Source organism: Oncorhynchus keta, chromosome 2, assembly GCF_023373465.1.
Source record: "Oncorhynchus keta strain PuntledgeMale-10-30-2019 chromosome 2, Oket_V2, whole genome shotgun sequence".
Classification (NCBI taxonomy): domain Eukaryota; kingdom Metazoa; phylum Chordata; class Actinopteri; order Salmoniformes; family Salmonidae; genus Oncorhynchus; species Oncorhynchus keta.
Window position 1 is genome coordinate 31617548 of NC_068422.1, and position 23546 is coordinate 31641093.

The 23546-nt window shown below is 41.3% G+C and overlaps 1 protein-coding gene across 1 annotated transcript in view; it reads left to right on the forward strand.

The window, feature by feature from the left end:
- The first annotated feature begins 4197 nt into the window (after positions 1–4197).
- LOC118399339 (acylphosphatase-2-like) overlaps positions 4198–23546 on the forward strand; it is a 79131-nt gene continuing 59782 nt past the window's right edge. The window contains exon 1 of the mRNA XM_035795350.2: positions 4198–4365. Coding sequence (XP_035651243.1) covers positions 4267–4365 — 99 coding nt within the window. The 5' untranslated portion in view covers positions 4198–4266. The remainder of the gene's footprint in view (positions 4366–23546) is intronic.

Consider the following 23546-nt stretch of genomic DNA (forward strand, 5'->3'; position numbering starts at 1 on the left):
GTGGAATTTGATCATTCATGCACGCTTGGTTTTGCATTATTAGAAAAGACTGCATGCAATTTTCAATATTAATGCATGCATTTGATGCATTGCACAACATTCAGTGCAAGCTTAATATTTAGTGCAAGCTTATTTATCTATAGTCCCTGGTTACATCATGCAAGGTAGTAACACCTAGCCGTGTGTTTGTTTGTGTGGATAGTGCTGGCAGATGTGAAGATTTGACTGAGCGTTTGTGTAACACGATGTTGGCTCATGGATATGGAATCGTGTTGGTTTATAACTCATGACATGGGCTAATGACTACATGTATAAGTTTGTGCTGATATGGCAGAACTTTTGCATGGAGGATGATGTCAGTCGGTGACCTACTAGCTCTTGACAAAAATGTTTATCTGTTAACCTCTTCCTTTATACATGCTATTAGCAATAAAGCGTTATATCTGCAGCCTTTAAGTCATTACCGAAATATTCACAAAGAGAGATTGTCACACTGTAACAATTTTTGTTTCTTGATATACAACTAAAGTCGCATATATAAACTTGCCATTTCTGGTTGCATTTCAAAGTAGCCTACTGCCTGGAGCTGGCTTGGTTACCCCTAGGGTACCAGACCAGTATAGAATGTGAAAACATTGATGTAGGTTGATATGACAACATACTCTGAGGGGGAGGCAGCCTGGTGTAAGGGAGAGTACCATTTAAATGTCTTCCCTCCAAGTTGTAAATGTTACATAACAAGGATTAACCTACTTGGAGGCTATAAATACAAGTGTACACTGTGTACAGACATTTAAGATCAGTGCATCTGTGATGGTTGAGATATGTCTGCACGGTCCTAATGCTTTATTGGATTCAAATTAAAATATGAAAAAAATCCTCTCTCCTAATTAGGTTGTCTTTTCGCTTCAGATCTGGTTAGAATCAAGAGTTTGTGGATCAGAGTCTGGTTCAGTGGGTAAAACTCACCTCTGGATAGACCGGAGCCATATACTTCCCTGCATGAGCCCTATGCACAACTCTGTCTCTTTTCTTCTGCTTCTATCCTGTCATAAAAATAAAATAGAAAAACGTAAGGACTTATGAATTCTGTTCTCCTAATATACATACATATACATAGACATATATATATATATATATATATAACATTTTTTATCAAGAGTTTGATCCAGACAGGACTTGACGTGCTACTGTAAAGGTCAAATGCAGAGTGGTTTTACCATTAAGAATACATTCATTCAGCAAGTACTCAGACCCCTTGACTTTTTCCATATTTTTTTTACGTTAGAGCCTTAATCTAAAAGGTGTTAAATTGTTTTTTTCCCTCATCAATCTACACACAATACCCCATAATGACAAAGCAAAAATTGATTTTTAGACAATTTTGCAAATCTATTTAAATAAACAGAAATATCACATTTACCTAAGTATTCAGACCCTTTACTCAGTACTTTGTTGAAACACCTTTGGCAGCGATTACAACGTTGAGTCTTCTTCGGGTATGACACTGCAAACTTGGCACACGTGTATTTGGGGAGTTTCTCCCATTCTTCTCTGCAGATCCTCTCAAGCTCTGTCAGGTTGGATGGGGAGAGTCGCTGCACAGCTATTTTCAGGTCTCTCCAGAGATGTTCAATTGGGTTCAAGTCCGGGCTCTGGCTGGGCCACTCAAGATCATTGTCCCGGAGCTACTCCAGCATTGTCCTGACTGTGTGCGTGGTTTGTTGTCAGAAGGTGCTGCTGAAAAACATCTCCACAGCATGATGCTGACACCCACATGCTTCACCGTAGGGATGATGCCAGGTTATCTCCAGATGTGACTCTGTCAGAGTAACCACCAGGTTCTTGGTCATCTCCCTGACCAAGGCCCTTCTCCCCGATTGCTCAGTTTGGTCAGGCGGCCAGCTCTAGTCTTGGTGGTTCCTAACTTCTTCCAACTAAGAATGATGGAGGCCACTGTGTTCTTGGGCACCTTCAATGCTGCAGACATTTTTTGGTACACTTCCCCAGATCTGTGCCTTAACACAATCCTGTACCGTAGCTCTACAGACAATTCCTTCAACCTCATGGCTTGGTTTTTGCTCTGACATGCACTGTCAACTGCGGGACCTTATATAGACAGGTGTCTGCCTTTCCAAAATCATGTGCAATCAATTAAATGTACCACACATGGACACACATCAAGTTGTAGAAACATCTCAAGGATGATCAATGGAAACAGGATGCTCCTGAGCTCAACTTCGAGTCTTATAGCAAAGGATCTGAATACTTACAGTAAAAGTCGGAAGTCTACATACACCTTAGCCAAATATATTTAAACTCAGTTTTTCCCAATTCCTGACATTTAATCCAAGTAAAAGTTCAATGTCTTAGGTCAGTTAGGATCACCACTTTATTTTAAAAATGTGAAATGTCAGAATAATAGTAGAGTGATTTATTTCAGATTTCTTTTAATATTTCCCAGTCGGTCAGAAATGTACATACACTCAATAAGTATTTTGTAGCATTGCCTTAATTGTTTTACTTGGGTCAAAAGTTTAGGGTAGCCTTCCACAAGCTTCCCACAATAAGTTGGGTGCATTTTGGCCCATTCCTCCTGACAGAGCTGGTGTAACTGGGTCAGGTTTGTAGGCCTCCTTGCTCGCACATGCTTTTTCAGTTCTGCCCACAATTTTCTATAGGCTTGAGGTCAGGGCTTTGTGATGGCCACTCCAATACCTTGACTTTGTTGTCCTTAAGCCATTTTGCCACATATTTGGAAGTATGCTTGGGGTCATTGTCCATTTGGAAGACCCATTTGCAATCAAGCTTTAACTTCCTGACTGATGTCTTGAGATGTTGCTTCAATATATCCACATAATTTTCCTCCCTGATGATGCCATCTATTTTATAAAGTGCACCAGACCCTCCTGCAGCAAAGCACCCCCACAACGTGATGCTGCCACCCCCGTGCTTCACGATTGGGATGGTGTTCTTCGGCTTGCAAGCCTTCCCCCTTTTTCCTCCAAACATAATGATGGTCATTAGGGCCTAACAGTTGTTGTTTCATCAGACCAGAGGACAGTTCTCCAAAAAGTACAATCTTTATCCCCATGTGCAGTTGCGAACCGTGGTCTGGCTTTTTTATGGCGGTTTTTGAGCAGTGGCTTCTTCCTTGCTGAGCGACCTTTCAGGTTAGTCGATATAGGACTCGTTTTACTGTGGATATAAATACTTTGTAACTGTTTCCTCCAGCATCTTCACAAGGTCCTTTGCTGTTGTTTTTGGGATTGATTTACACTTTTCGCACCAAAGTACGTTCATCACTAGGAGACAGATTGCTTTTGAAGGCACAGTCAACTTAGTGTATATAAGCTTCTGACCCACTGGGAAACAGTGAATTATAAGTGAAATAATCTGTCTGTAAACAATTGTTTTAAAAATGACTTGTGTCATGCACAAAATAGATGTCCTAACTGACTTTCCAAACCTATAGTTTGTTTTAACAAGACATTTGTGGAGTGTTTGAAAAACGAGTTTTAAGGACTCCAACCTAAGTGTATGTAAACTTCTGACTTCAACTGCATGTAAAGAAGGTGTTTGTTTTTTATTCATAATAAATTTGCAAAAAATGTTTTTGCTTTGTCATTATGGGGTATGATGTGTAGATTGATGAGGAAAATACATGTATTTAATCCATTTTAGAATAAGGCTCTAACGTAACAAAATGTAGAAAGTCAAGAGGTCTGAATACTTTCCGAATGCACTGTACATTGTGTTTTGACAGACTCTTCATTGTGCTTAGTTATGAATTGCAGTATGGCTCACATTTTGATGCTTTTAAAATATATGATTTAATATAAATAAGTTCTGTAAACTATGATATTCTTTAGATTCAAACAATTTCATCTTAAGTCATTACAGTAGGGCTCATTCCAAAACTTGACATACTTAACTCGAGGGAATCTATATTGAATTATGAAGCGAGGGGATGTGAGGTTGTGTCCTCTCATTCAGAACTCCAGTGCCTCTCCTCTCTGTCTGGTTGACTGGGCAGGTGAGTCTTATGCTCTGTGTCAGAGTGGAGCCACCAGGTCGCCCAATGGGACGCTACAGGACCCAAGTCAACCCTGTCTGACTGACTGCCTGGTAGTGTTTGGCTGTGCCTCTTTCCCCTAACCCACCACAAGACCGTAGATAACCCATCAGCTCAGCTCTCACCACTTTTGTGCCTATGAGTTTCTGGGATGAGAGGTGCTCTTACCAAAAGAGAAGGAACTATGTGACATGATATTGGATTGGCTGACATGTGAAATCGAGGGCCTCATGGCTATGCTGAGGCAGTATCATGACGACACAGGCTTTAGTGAGAGGAGCCTGAACCCTGTGAGTACAGTTCACATACTTTCCCATAGTTTGGTTCCTCTTGTTTCACTTCAGATGTTGGCTTATATCATTCACCGGTTTAAATGCTTGGTATGGACATGATCAAGTTCATGTACAGTGGGGGAAAAAATGCAGATTTGACCATGTACTTCCTTGCAGCCATGTATTTATACATTGTACAAATAATTATTAATCTCTCCTTTCTGTTTGCAACACATCTGTAGTGTGAGTTGTAAATTGGTTATGTCAAAGAGGATAATCTGTTCAAATGCAATGTAGTACTTAAAATGATTCCCATGTAAATGTAAGTATTCTGCTGATGACGTTTGCTGTGCTGTCAGAAAGCACATTAGTGCCTGGTTTGGAGTGTAGTCCAATACTCTACTGTTGTATAAGTGCTGTTTATGGATGGTAATGAGTACGATGCAGTTTAGGGATTGACCTAAGCATGGTGCCTAAACTTGTGACGGTGTGGGGTGTCCTTTCAACTGAGCATTTGGCAATCTCCACTTAACCTCCAAAGCCTCTCAGTACTGTAGCTATTTGCTAAATAATTAGTAGAACTGACATAAGTAGACAGAAACATGCATCCAACCTCAGGCTGAGATGACAATTGTAATGACGTTGGCCTAGGGGAGGTTTATGACAGTCATAAATACCTCTTCCCCCCTTTTTCCTCTCTCTACCCTACTGATGTTACATTTGCAAAACCCTTGGTTAACATAGAGATTCTGGGAACATCAGAAGGTGGGGGGAAATTAACTATATTTGGGTAATCGGACCAATTGAACATATGCGGTGGTACTTAATGAATATGATGTCAGTTCGGTTGTCACCTGAGACATTCTCAACAATGATAAGATGACATAAACTCTACAGTGGAAAGTCTACACATCGGAGTTATCGGATTCACATGGAATTGTTGTTCAATTTAAATGTTTGAATATGAAATTATTTGTGATGGGATGAAATGTGATTTTAGCTTCTAAAATGTGAGAATTGGGGTTTTATAAGATTAGGGCTCTGCTCAATTAGTGGCCCGCCCCTGTGAAGGGACATGGGCTATAAAACTTTTCAAACACGCCCTCCTCTCCCTTCCTATATAAAGCCTTGACGACAATATAACCTCCTGTTCCGAGGATTTGAGGACGACAGTCCGATGTCAGAATGGTTCAGATAATAACTACAGAACGAAGCCAACATCAGCGTGAGCTTTGGTTGCGAATGGTATGAACTTTGAACTCTTATTCACTACAGAAGTGATTCCTCCTAGCCGTTGAGTTAGCAACAGCAGCTGCAAACGAGGGTTCGGAAGGAACCGACAGAGTATCCCGTCTATCACACAACAATGTTACTACAACGTATCCAATTGACCACCAGAGACATTTTTCAAAGGACTCGGTTTGGCAACACAGCCTTCCATCTACCACCAACCTACAGAAGTGCAGCTCATAGTAAATATTTACTGCATTTTCCTTTTCCAAATGGGCGGTAATTTAGAATGCATAAAATACTGTATTTACGATAGCACAGGTTCTTTCTTTGGTCCTCAGTCTTCCCGCTCTTTCACTCAAACCCAGCCCTTTCCTTTTGTGTAACCAGCTGTCATATCTGTTCTGCCCGCTAGGGACGTTTTCCTTTATGACGTCATTTGTAATCAAGGTATGATTAATTCTGTGTATATGTAAGTCTGTGTGATTAGTTAGGTATTTAGTAAATAAACAATGAAACCCAATTTTATATTACTGATTCAACTTGTTGCCAGGGTTCGTGAAGATAACCTAGAATTTACAACTTTCAGATGAGACTGAATTAAGGTGACTATTAATATTGACTGCTATTGATGTAAAATATTACTAGGTCTTTAAGAGTTTATTCGGAAGATAACAGCTCTATAAATATTATTTTGTGGTTCCCCGACTTACATTTACATGATTAGCTCAATCAGGTAATATTAATTACAGAGAAATTATTTTCTCGAATAGCATGTCATATCACTTAATCCGGCATATCCAAAGACACGACACAATGATAGAATACATTTCCGAAATAAAGTGTTTTGAAACTGTCACAGGCCGGCTCATAGCCTGGGGCAAAAATTAGGGGACGCGAACAACAGGTATAGGGAGGGAGAGAGAGAGAGAGAGAGAGTAAATACTTAGAGCCCAGGTGACTCCAATCACTAACGACCCTCCTCTGCCTGCAGAAGGAACCGCCCATGCACTGCAGAGGAGGAGCCGTGACAAAACATACCTGAGCAGGTTGAAGTTGTGTGGGGTCAATAAAGAGCACTCTCGCCTCCGGACAAAACAAGTAGAAGACCTAATGGCCCAGTACATTGACAGCCATGACACTGTTCAAATCAAATTTGATTGGTCACATACACATGGTTAGCAGATGTTATTGCGAGTGTTGTGAAATCCGACAGTGCAGTAATATAAAAATTCCACAACAATTACCTAATACACACAAATCTAAGTAAAGGGATGAAATAAGAATATACAGTTGAAGTCAGAAGTTTACATACACCTTAGCCAAATACATTTAAACTCAGTTTTTCACAATTCCTGACATATAATCCTCGTAAAATATCCCTGTCTTAGGTCAGTTAGGATCCCCACTTTATTTTAAGAATGTGAAATGTCCGAATAATAGCAAACGGAATTATTTATTTCAGCTTCTTTTTCTTTCATCACATTCCCAGTGGGTCAGCAGTTTACATACACTCAATTAGTATTTACTAGCATTGCCTTTAAATTGTTTAACTTAGGTCAAATGTTTTGGGGAGCCTTCCACAAGCTTCCCACAATAAGTTGGGTGAAACTGAGTCAGGTTTGTAGGCCTCCTTGCTCGCACACGCTTTTTCAGTTCTGCCCACAAAATGTCTATATGATTGAGGTCAGGGCTTTGTGATGGCCACTCCAATACCTTTGTTGTCCTTAAGCCATTTTGCCACAACTTTGGAAGTATGCTTGGGGTCATTGTCCATTTGGAAGACCCATTTGCGACAAAGCTTTAACTTCCTAACTGATGTCTTGAGATGTTGCTTCAATATATCCACATAATTTTCCTCCCTGATGGTGCCATCTATTTTGTGAAGTGCACCATTCCCTCCTGCAGCAAAGCACCCCCACAACATGATGCTGCCACCCTCGTGCTTGACAGTTGGGATGGTGTTCTTCGGCTTGCAAGCCTCCGCTTTGTCCTCCAAACATAACAATGGTCATTATGGCCAAACAGTTCTATTATTGTTTTGTCAGGCCAGAGGACATTTCTCTAAAAAGCACGGTCTTTGTCTCCATGTGCAGTTGCGAACCGTAGTCTGTCTTTTTTATGGCGGTTTTGGAGCAGTGGCTTTTCTTCCTTGCTGAGTGGCCTTTCAGGTCATATCGATATAGGACTAGTTTTAATGTGGATATAAATACTTTTGTCCTCCAGCATCTTCACAAGGTCCTTTGCTGTTGTTGTGGGATTGATTTGCACTTTTCACACCAAACTACGTTAATCTCTAGGAGAAAGAATGCGTCTCCTTTCTGAGCAGTATGACGGCGGCGTGGTCCCATGGTGTTTATATTTGCGTACTATTGTTTGTACTGATGAACAAGGATGAACCAGACCTGTGGAGGTCTACAAATTGTTTTCTGATATCTTGGCTGATTTCTTTTGATTTGACCATGATGTCAAGCAAAGAGGCACTGAGTTTGAAGGTAGAAATACATCCACAGATACACCTCCAATTGACTCAAATTATGTTAATTAGCCTATCAGAAGCTTCTAAAGCCATGTCATTACTTTCTGGAATTGTCTAAGCTGTTTAAAGGCACAGTCAACTTAGTGTATGTAAACTTCTGACCCACTGGAATTGTGATACAGTGAATTATAAGTGAAATAACCTGTAAACAATTGTTGGAAAAATTACTTGTGTCATGCACAAAGTGGATGTCCTAAACGACTTGCCAAAACTATAGTTTGTTAACAAGGAATGTGCGTGGTTGAAAAACTAGTTTTAATGACTCCAACCTAAGTGTATGGAAACTTCTGACTTCAACTGTTTACATATAAATATATGGATGAGCGGTAACCGAGCGGCATAGGCAAGATGCAATGCATGGTATAAAATACAATATATACACTACCGTTCACAAGTTTGGCATCACTTAGAAATGTCCTTGATTTTCCAAGAAAAGCAAAGAAATGTTGTCTATTAAAATAACATCAAATTGATCAGAAATACAGTGTAGACCTTGTTAATGTTGTAAATAAACACTGTAGCTGGACACTACAGATGTTTTATGGAATATCTGCCTAGGCGTACAGAGGCCCATTATCAGCAACCATCACTCCTGTGTTCCAATGGCACATTGTGTTAGCTAATCCAAGTTTATCATTTTAAAAGGCTAATTGATCATTAGAAAACACTTTCACAATTATGTTAGCACAGCTGAAAACTGTCGTGCTGATAAAAGAAGCAATAAAACTGATATTCTGGCTCTAACCAGAATACAAGAGGAGTGGGAGTGCTGTTCCACCTTCTTCACTACATTGTCTGTGTGGGTGGACCATTTCAGTTTGTCCGTGATGTGTACGCTGAGGAACTTAAAACTTTCCACCTTCTCCACTGCTGTCCCATCGATGTGGATAGGGGGGTTCTCCCTCTGCTGTTTCCTGAAGTCCATGATCATCTCCTTTGTTTTTCTGATGTTGAATGAGAGGTTGTTTTCCTGACACCACGCTCCGAATGCGCTCACCTCCTCCCTGTAGGCTGTCTCGTCATTGTTGGTAATCAAGCCCATTCCTGTTGTGTCGTCCTTAAACTCGATGATTGAGTTGGAGGCATGCATGGCCACACAGTCACCCTTGTAGGGCCCCAGTTTTGAGGACTATGTTGAGTGTAAATGAGTTTCAAGGTCTGACTTTTTCTGATAAAGATTTTGTATATTAATCAGGACCGGACTACCGCACTTAGTCATGAGGCTAAGAGAACATTTTCCAGTTTTAAAGTACATTCCCTGCAATTCTATACTTTTTGCCATGAGTCAGAGAGAAAAATATGCTGTTCCCTTTCAGTCAGTCAACTTCAGTACAACATACTATGGGGAGTCGCACTCTCGCAACTTTGGTTGAAGGATCAACAATCACGCCTGACTAGGCCAACCGAATTCGCGCCTCGCTGGAATCCCTGCCTTCCACAGATGATAAGTAGTCTATAATAATAATAATAATAATATATGCCATTTAGCTGACGCTTTTATCCAAAGCGACTTACAGTCATGTGTGCATACATTTTACGTATGGGTGGTCCCGGGAATCGAACCCACTACCCTGGCGTTACAAGCGCCATGCTCTACCAACTGAGCCACAGAAGGACCACCAGTCTACTCTTCAATTATTCCGCTCTTTTACATTTACATTACATTTAAGTCATTTAGCAGTTAACCTTGTGTGAATAGGAATGATTCACACTAATTCACACCATTCCTATTTCCATTGTTGGAGGGAGTAGAAAGAGAGAGGGGCTTGCGTGCTCCTCCAATGAGGAAGTAGCTCCCGAACAGTTGTGCCAGAAAAACATTGCTCTGAAGACAGTGCCTCCACTTTCAGTTACTTCAAACGGGGTACTGCATCAGCCATTGCCGGAGCCCTCTGTGCCCATAAGAGGTAAGGGCTTCATGCAGGCTATACAGTCTCAAGGAAGCAGAACCTGTTTTCAAATTAAATTGTATTAGTCACATACAACAGTGAAATGCTTACTTACAAGCCCGTATCAAAAAATGCAGTTTTAAGATAAATAATGTTAAGAAAGTATTTACTCAAATAAACTGTGCAGGGGCACAGGTTGGTCGAGGTAATTGAGGTAATATGTACATGTAGTTAAAGGTAAAGTGACTAGGCATAGATAATAAACAGAGTAGCAACAGCGTAAAAATGGTGGTTGGGGGCAGGGTAAGTTAAAATAGTCTGGGTAGCCATTGGATTAGCTGTTCAGGAGTCTTATGGCTTGGGGTAGAAGCTGTTAAGAAGCCTTTTGCACCTAGACTGCTACTACTTGCCGTGTCGGTAGCAGAGACAACAGTCTATGACTAGGGTGGCTGGAGTCTTTGGCAATGTTTAGTGCCTTCCTTTGACATCGTCTGGTATAGAGATCCTGGATGGCAGGAAGCTTGACCCCAGTGATGTACTGGGCCATACGTACTACCCTGTGTAGTGCCTTGCAGTCGGAGGGCGAGCAGTTGCCATGCCAGGTGATGCAACCAGTTCTCGATGGTGCAGCTGTAGAACTTTTTGAATATCTGGGGACCCATACCAAATCTTTCCAATCTTCTGAGGGGGAATAGATGTTGTCATGCCCTGTTCACGAATGTCCAAGTGTGTTCGGATTGACGCTTTGCCTGTTCGATGGTTCGTCGGAGGGCATAGCGGGATTTCTTATAAGCATCCAGGTTAGAGTCCCGCTCCTTGAAAGCAGCAGCTTTACCCTTTAGCTCAGTGCGAATGTTGTAATCCATGGCTTCTGGTTGGGGTATGTACGTAGGGTCACTGATTTGCAAAATGGAGGGCGAGGCAGAGCTTTGTACTGTACGTGTCTCTGTGTATGGAGTAAAGGTGGTGTCAAGATTTTTTCCTCTGGTTGCACATGTAACATGTTGTAGAAATGAGGTAAAACAGATTTGTTTCCCTGCATTAAAGTCCCCGGCCACTTGGAGCACCGCCTCCTGTGTGAGCATTTTCTTGTTTGCTTATGGTATTATACAGCTTGTTGAGTGCGGTCTTAGTGCCAGCATCGGTTTGTGGTGGTAAATAGACAGCTTATGAAAAATATAGATGAAAACCCTTGGTAAATACTGTGGTCTACAACTTATCATGAGATACTCTACCTCAGGCGAGCAAAACCTTGAGACTTCCTTAATATTAGATTTTGTGCACCAGCTGATATTTACATATAGACACAGACTGTCACCCCTTGAGGCAGTTGTTTTATCTTGCAGAAAAAACCCAGCCAGCTGTATGTTATCCATGTTGTCGTTCAGCCACGGCTTGTGACAAATTAAGATATTACAGTTTTACAGTCTCGTTGGTAGGATAGTCTTTATTGGAGCTCATCCAGTTTATTATCCAATGATTGCACGTTGGCTAATATGACTGATAGTCGAGGCGTATTACCCACTCGCCGTCGGATCCTTACAAGGCTCTCTGACCTACGTCCCCAATATCTCTGTCTCTTCTTCATGCGAATGATGGGATTTGGGCCTTGTCCGGTGTCTGAAGTAAATCCTTCTCGTCCGACTAATTAAAGAAAAAATCTTCATCCAGTGCGAGGTGAGTAATCGCTGTCCTGATATCCAGAAGCTCTTTTCGGTCATAAGAGATATAAGTTACAAATAATGCCAGAAAACACACACAATAGCACAATTGGTTAGGTGCCCATAAACGGCAGCCATCTCCTCGGGCGCCAGTTACAACTGTCCATGTTTAATGCCCCTCTTTTACCCCACTACACCCCAAGGGGTGTAGCATTCTCCCCATGGTGGGAGTGATACAGGTTATGGGCCCTGTTGGCAATTGGTGGTTGGGAGCAGAGTCGAGGGAACAAGCAGGGTTGGACACAACCATGCTATTATCGCACACACAGTCTGTGGTTCATCTGGACGTTGTTGAACTATAAGAGATATTTGTGCTGCTGCAAGTTGGGCCGCATGACACATTTTGTGAGGTTTTATCACTTGGATGTCACTCCTCCAAGTGTAGCCCACAGGGTTTTTACGGCTAGGACAGGGGAAATTCACTAGACAGTGCGCCATGTGCTCAGTACCCAGACTGCTGCATCTGTCGTAGTCAGGTCTGGGTGGTCTGCCATAGGCTGTTTTAATTTAGTATCCGTTGGGGTCAGCTGGGGGCGTGATTATATTTTCCCCATAGTATGTTATACCGAAGTTGACTAACTGAAAGGGAACGTAATGTTATGGCTATAACTACTGTTCCTTGAAGGAGGGAATTGAGGTACAACACCTGTTTGGCCCCGCGCTGCCCGTTCCTGGGCTCGGTGAAGACCAGAGGAGCACTTAAGTCCCACTCTCTCTACTGTCTCCAACTCCAGAAATTGAACATAGGAATGGGGTTGCCATAGCTCTGGGAGAACGCTAGAAAGCTTAATTCACCAGAAGTTATGCATGCTAACCAAGAGGGTCTTTAGTCTAAGCTAGGCTAGCTAGCCTTTGAACGCAGCACGGTCTGTTTAAAATAACCAAGCTAATTTGATCAAATTTGATTTAATTGATTTGATTTGATACCCAAGAAACTCCACCATGGGGAGGCAGGAATACCTATTAGTAGCTAGCTCGCTATGCTAGCCTGATCTCCATCATTCTTAAACAGAAGAAGTATGGAATCACCAAGACTCTTCCTAGAGCTGGCTGCCAAACTGAGCAATCTGGGGAGAATGGCCTTGGTCAGGGAGGTGACCAAGAACCTGATGGTCACTCTTACACAGCTCCAGAGTTCTTCTGTGGAGATGGGAGAACCTTCCAGAAGGACAAACATCTCTGCAGCACTCCACCAATCAGGCCTTTATGGTAGAGTGGCCAGACGGAAGCCACTCCTCAGTAAAAGGAACATGATAGCCCACTTGGAGTTTGCCAAAAGGCACCTAAAGACTCTCAGATCTTGGCCTGAAGGCCAAGCATCATGTCTGGAGGAAACCTGGCACCATCCCCACGGTGAAGCATGGTGGTGGTAGTATCCTGCTGTGGGGATACTTTTCAGTGGCAGGGACTGGGAGACTAGTCAGGATCAAGGGAAAGATGAACGGAGCAAAGTACAGAGAGATCCTTGATGAAAACCTGCTCCAGAGCACGCATGACCTCAGACTGGGGCAAAGGTTCACCTTTCAACAGGACACCGACCCTGAACACACATGAATGGCTTCAGAACAATGCATGAATGGCTTCAGAACAATGCATGAATGGCTTCAGAACAATGCATGAATGGCTTCGGAACAAGTCTCTGAATGTCCTTAAGTGGCCCAGCCAGAGCCTGGACTTGAAGCCGATCAAACATCTCTGAAGAGACCTGAAAAAAGCTGTGTAGCAACACTCCCCGTCCAAACTGACAGAACTTGAGAGGATTTGCAAAGAAGAATGGGAGAAACTCCCAAAAATAAAGGTGTGCCAAGCCTGTAGCGTCATACCCAAGGAGACTCAAGGCTGTAATCGCTGCCTGAAAATAGCTGTGTAGCAAAAATCCCCATCAACCTGACAGAGCTTGATAGGATCTGCTAAGAAGAGTAGGAGAAACTCCCCAAATACAGGTGTGCCAAGCTTGTAGGGTCATACCCAAGAAGACTCAAGGCTGCAATCGCTGCTAAAGGTTCTTCAACAAAGTACTGAGTAAAGGGTCTGAATAGTTATGTAAATGTTATATTTAAGTTATTTATTTTTCATAAATTAGCAACATTTTCTAAAATCCTGGTTTTGCTTTGTCATTATGGGGTATTGTGTGTAGATGGATTAGGGAAAAAAACAATTTAATCAATTTTAGAATAAGGCTGTTACGTAACAAAATGTGGAAAAAGTCAAGGGGTCAGAATGTTTTCCAAATGCACTGTATGTTGCCTGCAGTGGTCCGGTAACCCTCTCCGATAGAATAACAAAAACCAAACCTCATGAGTAATCAATAGGTCAGCTCTCTGAGGATGCTATCATTCATGGATGAGCTGACTCCCACCACCTACTGTAAAGTGCTAGATATGATTCATACACGAAGTATACAAAACATTAGGAACACCTTCCTAACAGGAAGTTACACCCACAATATATAGACATATTGTGACAGCTTCATTTATTTGGTCAATTTTAATAAATGTGGCATGTATTTTAAGTGGAATTCAGTGTCTGTTGGTGCTAGTTATTTTAATGAGGATGGCCTTATTTCTATTACAGCATATTGGGTAACTGTCAGTCATATTCCATTCACCCAGCTCAATCTAACATTGATAGGTTTAGGCTACTACATGATACTCAAATTGTCTCTATACCCATCATGAGGTTGCTACAACCTAGCCTATGAATGAAAGTTTACAACAGATCGAGATAAATTGGAGTAATCAAGGTGACAGACATTGACACATTCAATACCGCCTTGCACACTCTTGCCGGCATCTGGCTGATCTATGGTTATATCATTAGTTAAACAGTTGCAAGCAAGTTTCTATCGGACAAATTCAGGTATGTTTATCCCCGTTTTGTTCTGTTTGTTTCCATTTAAGAAATGTTTTTCAACAGAATGGGTGGAATGAATGCACCCCTGATTACATGCAAACAAAGTTCACTTTCATAGCAGCCACATACAAACAGCATGATCCCTTTGATCGTTGTATTCCTTCTCACATCTATGCGCTCTCCTCCTTTCACCTTTTCCCTTTGCTTGTGGACTTCAGTACGCAACAGATCAGCTTTCTGTGACCAGGTGAAAAAAACGCTACACACAGCCTTCATCGTTGTCACCATATTAACGTCATAGTCAACATAGCTACTAGAACTAACGTGTTAGTAAACTTGCTACAATCATGCAGTACAGCGTACAGTTAGCAGCAAGCAGTTTAGCAGTTACATCCCAGTGGCAATAAGTTAATAAAACCAAAAGCTTACCTTGACTTGGAAGAGTTCCAGTGTTGGATAGCCATGACCAGCTAGCTAACATAGCACCCCTCTTTGTTTGAGCCGGGTGTTTGAGTAGGCTTAACTAGCTAGCTGCATTCACTAAGTAAGTGAAGAAAATACAACAAAATATCTCTCTCTCTATCTCCCTTGCTTCTCCGTAATTTTTCTCTCTCTTTGAGTCAACTACTCACCACATTGTATGCACTGCACTGCTAGCTCGCTGTAGCTTATGCTTTCTGTAATAGATTTTCTCTAATACTTTGTTTGGGTGGACAACATGTCACTTCATGCTTCAGGAGCTCTGATAGGTTGGAGGATGTCCTCCGGAGGTTGTCATGATTACTGTGTAAGTCTATGGAAGGTGGTGAGCACCAGGAGCCTCCTAGGTTTTGTATTGAAGTCATTGTACACAGAGGAGGACAGAAACTAGCTATCCTCCGGCTACACCATGATGCTACCCTGCAGAGTGCTGTTGAGGATACTGTAGACTTTCATTGCAAAACCATGTATTTTAATCAATGATTTGGTGACGTGAATACATTTAATGTTTCTCTATTTTTATGAAATTCACTGAGGAGGATGGTCCTTCCATTCCTCCTATGAGGACCCTTCACTGGTGTAATTGGACTATGACCATTTTATAGACATGTTTACTAACAAAACACCATTTATAGCTTTGTGAATTCCATATTTAAAAGTTACAAATTAATAGGGAAATCTGGGCTCCTGAGTGGTGTAGTAGTCTAAGGCACTGAGGTGTCACTACAGTCCCTGGTTAGATTCCAGGCGGTATTGGAAGTCCCATAGGGAGGCACACAATTGGTCCAGCATCGTCCGGATTTGGCCGGGGTACGCCGTCATTGTCAATTTGTTCTGACTTGTCTAGTTAAATAAAGGTTACATTTAAAATAAAATAAAAATGGTATAGGTATTAAATAAATTGTAGCATATTGCTTTGAAATGAAGAACGACTGTATAATTCACCTCTCAGAAACATGAAAACTGTAGGCCGTGTCACCCCACGTCATTGATGCTCATGAACGGGAAATGCAGACATCGATCATTTCACTGCACTTATATCAAATGCTTTGCATATCAAACACTCCCTGCACATTTGAAATGAATTTACATATGTTTAGACTATTTATTGATCTTTTATCCACATAAATATAAATTATTGAAGCTTAATTGCACCCAGAACAAATTGCACTATTCTGCCTATTTCAATCATTTGAAAATAATGAATTATGCTATTTGGGTTGATGGTCTTCACAGAAAAACACTTTACTGTGGTTAGAATTTAAATGTTTAATATTTGTTTAGATGTTGCCCTTCGTCTTGTTATATTCAATAACAATATCTGACTACTGGACGGGATATGGGATGCTGTTATGGTGTAGACTTTACTTTTCCATGTAGCTATAAAAGTGTGTGTATTTGTTTCTGTTCAAAAAACAGATATGTTGATATACTAGGCTACATACACTGAGTGTACAAAACATTAGGAAAAAAAACTTTTTCCCTCAGAGCAGCCTCAATTGTCAGGGCATGGACTCTACAAGGTGTCGAAAGCATTCCACATGGATGCTGGCCCATGTTGACTCCAATACTTCCCACAATTGTGTCAAGTTGGCTGGATGTCCTTTTTGTGGTGAACCATTCTTGAAAAACCTAGCAGTATTGCAGTTCTTGACACAAACAGGTGTGCCTGGCACCTATTACCATACCCAGTTAAAAGGCACTTAAATATTTTGTCTTGCTCATTCGCCCTCTGAATGGCACACATACACAATCTATGTCTCAATTGTCCCAAGGCTTAAAAATCCTTCTTTAACCTGTCTCATCCCCTTCATCTACACTGATTGAAGCGGATTTAACAAGTGACATCAATAAGCGATCATAGCTTTCACCTGGGATTCACCTGGTCAGTCTGTCATGGAAAGAGCAAGTGTTCTTAATGTTTTGGATACTCAGTGTAAATGGAGGCTGCTGCTGAATTAGTTGAGATTGCAGTGCCTTTTCCTCCACAGTTGGTGCAATACTCCCTTTATACTGTGGAATGACTGGGCAAGCTTCAACAATCGTACAGTACAGAGGTTAGGAAAAGGGGATAGGGGATAGTAGTGATGGAGCTGTAGATACTCTAGAGGGTACATGTGGATACCTGAAAACACCTGAAGAACACTCTTTGTCTTTTCACAATATTTGACCACATTCATCACTGTTCTTCTATTGTTGTCGTGACCATCTTATCTGGAGGATTATGTTGTATGTGTTCGTTGAATGGAAAACATGCATTCCGAATATCCTGTACACTCTGTTTATGTCTGCTTACAGTATGTTTACTCTCTGCTTATGCCCAATTCATTGTATTGTTACAGTAACATGGGATAATGAAACTGTCTGTTTTCATTCCAAAGATTTTCTGCTTTCACCAGATTCTGTTATCATCTAAATATATGATTAGAATTGTGAAATAAATGTGCTAAATTGATGTAATATATAAGCTGCTTTTGTTTGTTTCATGATGTCAATGTCAACAGGGCAGTACAAATCCTGCAATTCTCATTTGTCAGTGGGATGTAAGTCTTTGTGTGTGTGTGTGTGTTCTGACAAAATATAATCGAGAAATGTGGTATCCTACATAACATGAGACGTACTACATTCCTCTACACAGCACATGTAATCTATTGTTTATTGCTGTATAATATAAAGGCCTGTTATACTGCCAGACGGGTGCCAGTGCTGGACTGAAGAAAAGCCTGCACACACTGTATTGTTGCTCTAAACGAAAGCCAAAGACAAGTGCTTACGGAGACTTATCTGATAATGTACAGTACCAGTCAAGAGTTTGGACAACTACTCATTCAAGAGTTTTTAGTTATTTTTTACTAATTTCTACATTGTAAGGTAATAGTGAAGAGAACAAAACTATGAAATAACACAAGGAATCATGTAGTAACCAAGAAAGTGTTAAACAAATCAAAATAGATTTTAGATTCTTCAAAGTAGCCCCCCTTTGCCTTGGTGCACTCTCTTGGCCTTCTCTCAACCAGCTTTACCTGGAATGCCCTTCCAACAATCTTGAAGGAGTTCCCGCATATGTGTTGGGTCATTGTCCTTTTGAAAAACAAATGATAGTCCCACTAAGTGCAAACCAGATGGGATGGCGTATCGCTGCAGAATGCTGTGGTAGCCATGCTGGTTTAGTGTGCTTTGAATTCTAAATACATCACAGACAGTGTCCCCAGCAAAGCAACAACAAAAAAACTGTAATGAGTACGTGTGTCTCAAAATTTTGACTGGTACTGTATATGAAACTAGAGTGAATAGGAAGCTTCATTAACAGTCTAGGATTTAAATGCCAGCTTTTGATGTTTATTTCAGGTAGTTTCGGACATGTACAGTTTGTTTTACAGAGAACTAATATTGCCAGAATTTAGTTCATATTGGTAGCATTTCTGTATGATGAAGAGTCAGAGACTGTGTTTTTGTACCCCTGCTTATCATATGAGTACATCTATCAGAATAGGTATTTTAATTCCTGCAAGACCACTTGAAAGGGATGTACACAAATGACGCTCATTAGACAGCTCCGCTATAGAGGCAGGGGGTTAAAGGGCCGTTTTGTTTTAGCTTTTGTGATTTGATTATTCAGCCGTTGGTGGTAGCAGGCCACTAGCAGCACGCCATGCTAACCCAGCTGCCCGTCTGTGAATGGACAGTGCCAGGCTGAGCGAATGCATGTAATAAATGACAGTAACAGTATCGGGAGTCTAATCATGGCTCCACAAGCCAGTGTTACTGGACATCAGCTCAGCACCCTAATGGAGGTTACACACCTAAGATGGCAGGTAGATCATGTGCTTCTTCTCTTCTCTCCTTTATGACTACAGTGATCCCTGTGTTCCAATGCAATTCACATTTTACTCCCTTAATTATAAATATTCCCTCATTAGGCCTATAACTACATCTGTGCTATGATGTGCCTGCAAGTATTTATATGTTGTTATTTGCTGGACAGTGTTTTTTCTCTGTTATGAGCTGTGTGTTCATCCTGTGCTGTGAATTTTTTCGCAAGGGTGAAGGCACAGCTGTGTTTGTGTATGTGTGCATATGTGGGCAGTACTGTTTATTTGTGTATGTGTGTGTTTACAGTTTGTTCTGTGAAACGGCATAATGTTACGGTACAGTGGTGTGTGTGTGCGCGCTTGTGCGTGAGCTTGTGCGTGTGTGTGCAAGTGTGTTTGCATGTGCTCAGTCAATGTGTTCTCTGACTTGTGTTCACCTTTGTTCTGCAGTCTGTTACGTTGGCCAGGGCTGTTTGCTATTCCCTAAGCAGAAAGACTTCCATTAGCTCTGATGATCACATGTATTATCACTGATTAGGAGACAGGGGAAAAGGCTGTTTCACCCTATTGCTTTTCCCTTCATTTATTTAGGCATATTCATCCTTTGATTGTCATGGGTTGCAGATGTCCCAGAAAACTGAATTATGGTGATTTGATGGTGATTGTAAATAATAGTACTCCACTTGATCTTAAGTGTACTTTCTGTCTTACTATTTAGGGAAAATGTAAAGGCAGTGTACTGTCTCCTGCTTCCTACTGGAATGTAGTTTGAGAGGGTCACAAGAAATAGGACTAGACTGCAACTTCTACATTAGTACCACTGCCAAATGCCAAACTTGACCCTTTTGACCTAGAGTCAAGATCTTCAGTGACAAGTAAGCTAGGTCTAGAGGGGTACTGTATATCAGTAGTAGTGGAGGTTAAAAGCACGTCAATGTTGTTTACTCACCTTTTGCAGAAAAATTCATTTAAAGTATAGGTAGGGTTACTTTTTTCACAGTGACCGGCGATCAGAGTTTACCCATTATTTGTTTTACCACTACATAACTGATCAGTAACCAACCCATTGCCAAATTACAGGTGTGAAGACATTTGACAATCAAAAACAAATAGTGAAATCTCATAGTAACTTGAGTGCCTGCTTCACTGCTTTTTCGCTGTGTAGTGCTGGTTTTCTGGTTGGAATCAAGTCAAGAAAATGAGATAAGGGAAAATGTTGTTCTATTCAGGGGTCGATACCTCAATTGCGGAGGTCAGTAGCAATCACAGTACCTGTGTACATAAATAAGGTCTTTACATGCATAAGCCAGAGGGATTTTCTGAGGGAACATGCTTTATAATTACCAGAGTGCTGGTACAAAACGCTTCAGGAAAACGTGTATGTTTATTTGGATTACAGAAAAACAGAATTCTGTCCTCCTGAGGGACATATAGGTTTAAAAGCTTACTTCGGTATATGTGATATTTTTCAAAGAGGGGTAACAAAAGCTCGTGTCACAGGGCACCTCCAGTCTCCCAGCCTAGGGAACTAAATGCACTTATTCCGAAAGTGTGTGTGTGTGTGTGTGTGTGTGTGTGTGTGTGTGTGTGTGTGTGTGTGTGTGTGTGTGTGTGTGTTTAAATAAATAATTTCAAATCCCAATGCCACAGTTTTGATGAGTGTTTACCTAAATTAGTACAACAGACTCTTCCAATAGGGGATGAACTATGGAGAGATGTTGAGAGTGCCTTCGCTGCCTCAGAGGCAGATGGAATAGGTTACAGGGATGCACTGATCACAGGATCCTGTATGGCACTTCACCCGCACAAGGTTTGAAAACATTGAGAGAATTATATTTTACAAACAGACCATCAACGAACAGTGAAAGGTGAAGACACTTTTATGGAAATTAGTTTGATTGTATGTAGTAGAAGGGGGATAATGTTGCTGTTGAAAGCAAGAGGAGCAAGAAGGCTAAACTACCTTAGGTCTTTGTATCTGCGCATCATTATGTGATGGTCTGTAGCTAGTAATGCTAACTGGGAAGTTTCCATTGAAAACACGAGGTAATTATTCAGGAGAAATGACTTGAGAGTGTTGCAGCGGTTGTGTGGAGGACGAATCTGAACCCACCGGAATTCTAATCTGATCCAGTGAGATTGCAAAGCCGTTTAGTCTTGAATTTGACTTGAAGGCGGCTTTGCAGTATGTCAAAACAAGTGCAAGTTGTACAAATAGACATTTCTGAGTGGTGTTTACACATAACAAATATGTCCTTGACCTTGTGTCATTGTCCTTACTTCAGGTGTGACAGTTCCCTGCTTATTTCTGAGTGAGAGGAGTAAACAAAACTTTCAAGAGGTTATCCTGAAGAGGTCACACAACCTTAATCAGAATTGGTTGTCTTTACTAAATCCTGCTTAAACCATGGATCTATGGATTATTATGAAAGTGTATTATTATAATTGTTTTGTGTGTGTATACGTGTGTTTTTCATTGTAATACATATGCCCTTGACTTTGTGTCTTAGAAATCCCACATAGGCTTTCTGGATATTACATGGTGAAACATATCATCTTTACAATTCCAGATAATTTACAATTCAAATATTATTTTATTAGGTGTTGAAATGTTTTTGTTTATAACGGCGTGCCCTTCTGAGATTTCTATTCTCTCTGCTCTTAAAGGACGATGAATATCATGATCGCTTTGTCAAAGACCAGCCCTATAGTTATCAGACAGACATGCCTGATCGAATGCATATGGATCTCTTCCTTAAGAGCCACAGAGGGTTGTGATGGCCTTTCCCTGTCATTATATCCCATTTATGGCCATTCATGTCTCTGCAGAGCACCAGGGAGTCGTAATCCGGGAAGTCCAGGCTTGTCCTCCCTTTACAAATGGAGGATATCAAAATAGACACCAATTAGGATGGAATAAGGGGGGCTAAATACTGTGCAACATTGTATGCAAATTTTAAAAAACTAATCTCAATGAGTAGGTTAAGTGCAGAAGTGAATACATTGTACTCATGTTGAGAACATTGTACAGGTCTGCGGTATATAATCTAATGGACATACAAATTACCTATATTTTGATTCATTGTGTGATGGCAATAAACTAGAGGTTACCAAACTAGGGGTGGCAACCCCATTTGGCAACGCCCGAAAAATATATATACAGCGCATTCGGATAGTTTTCAGACCCCTTTACTTTTTTCCACATTTTGTTATGTTACAGCCTTATCCTAAAATGCATTAAATGTGTTATTGTTCTCATCAATACCATATAATAACAATTCGAAAACATGTTTTTACATTTTGGGGCAAATTTATTAAGTATTCAGACCCTTTGCTATGAAACTCGAAATTGAGCTCAGGTGCATCCTGTTTCCATTGACCATCATTGAGATGTTTCTACAACTTGATTCGAGTCCACCTGTGGTAAATTCAATTGATTGTACATGATTTGGAAAGGCACACTCCTGTCTATATAAGGTCCCACCGTTGACAGTGCATGTCAGAGCAAAAACCAAGCCATGAGGTCGAAGGAATTGTCAGTAGAGCTCCGAGACAGGATTGTGTCAAGGCACAGATCTGGGGAAGGGTACCAAAACACTTCAGAAACATTGAAGATCCCCAAGATCACAGTGGCCTCCATAATTCTTAAATGGAAGAAGTTTGGAACCACAAAGACTCTCCTAGAGCTGGCCACCCAGCCAAACTGTGCAATCTGGGGACAAGGGCCTTGGTCAGGGAGGTGACCAAGAACCTAATGGTCACTCTGACAGAGCTCCAGAGTTCCTCTGTGGAGATGTGAGAACCTTCCAGAAGGACAACCATCTCTGCAACACTCTACCAATCAGGCATTTATGGTAGAATGGCCAGATGAAAGCCACTCCTTCGTAAAAAGGCACATGACAGCCCACTTGGAGATTGCCAAAAGGCACCTAAAGTCTGAGACCATGAGAAACAATATTCTCTGGTCTGATGAAACCAATATTGCACTCTTTGGCCTGAATGATAAGCGTCACGTCTGGAGGAAACCTGGCAGCATCCTTACGATGAAGCATGGTGGTGGCAGCGTCATGCTGTGGGGATGTTTTTCAGCGGCAGGGACTGGGAGTCAGGATCGAGGGAAAGATGAACGGAGAAAAGTACAGAGATCCTTGATGAAAACCTACTCCAGAGCGCTCAGGGCCTCAGACTGGGAGTGAAGGTTCACCTTCCAACAGGACAACGACCCTAAGCACAAAAGCCAAAACAAAGCAGGAGTGGTTTCGGAACAAGTCTGAATGTCCTTGAGTGGCCCAGCCAGAGCCTGGACTTGAACCCGATCCAACATCTCTGGAGAGACCTGAAAATAGCTGTGCAGCAATGCTCCCCATCCAACCTGACAGAGCTTGAGAAGATCTGCATGGGAGAAACTCCCCAAATACAGGTGTGTCAAGCTTGTAGGGTCATTCCCAAGAAGACTCGAGGCTGTAATCGCTGCCAAGGATGCTTCAACAAAGTACTGAGTAAAAGGTCAGATTAAAAAAAAAAAATCAAAAATTCTAAAAACCTGGTTTACTTTGACATGATGGGGTATTGTGTATAGATTGATTAGGAAAAAATGTTTCATAAATTTTTGAATAAGGCTGTAGAATAAGGCTGTAACGTAACAAAATGTGGAAAAGGGAAGGGGTCTGAATAC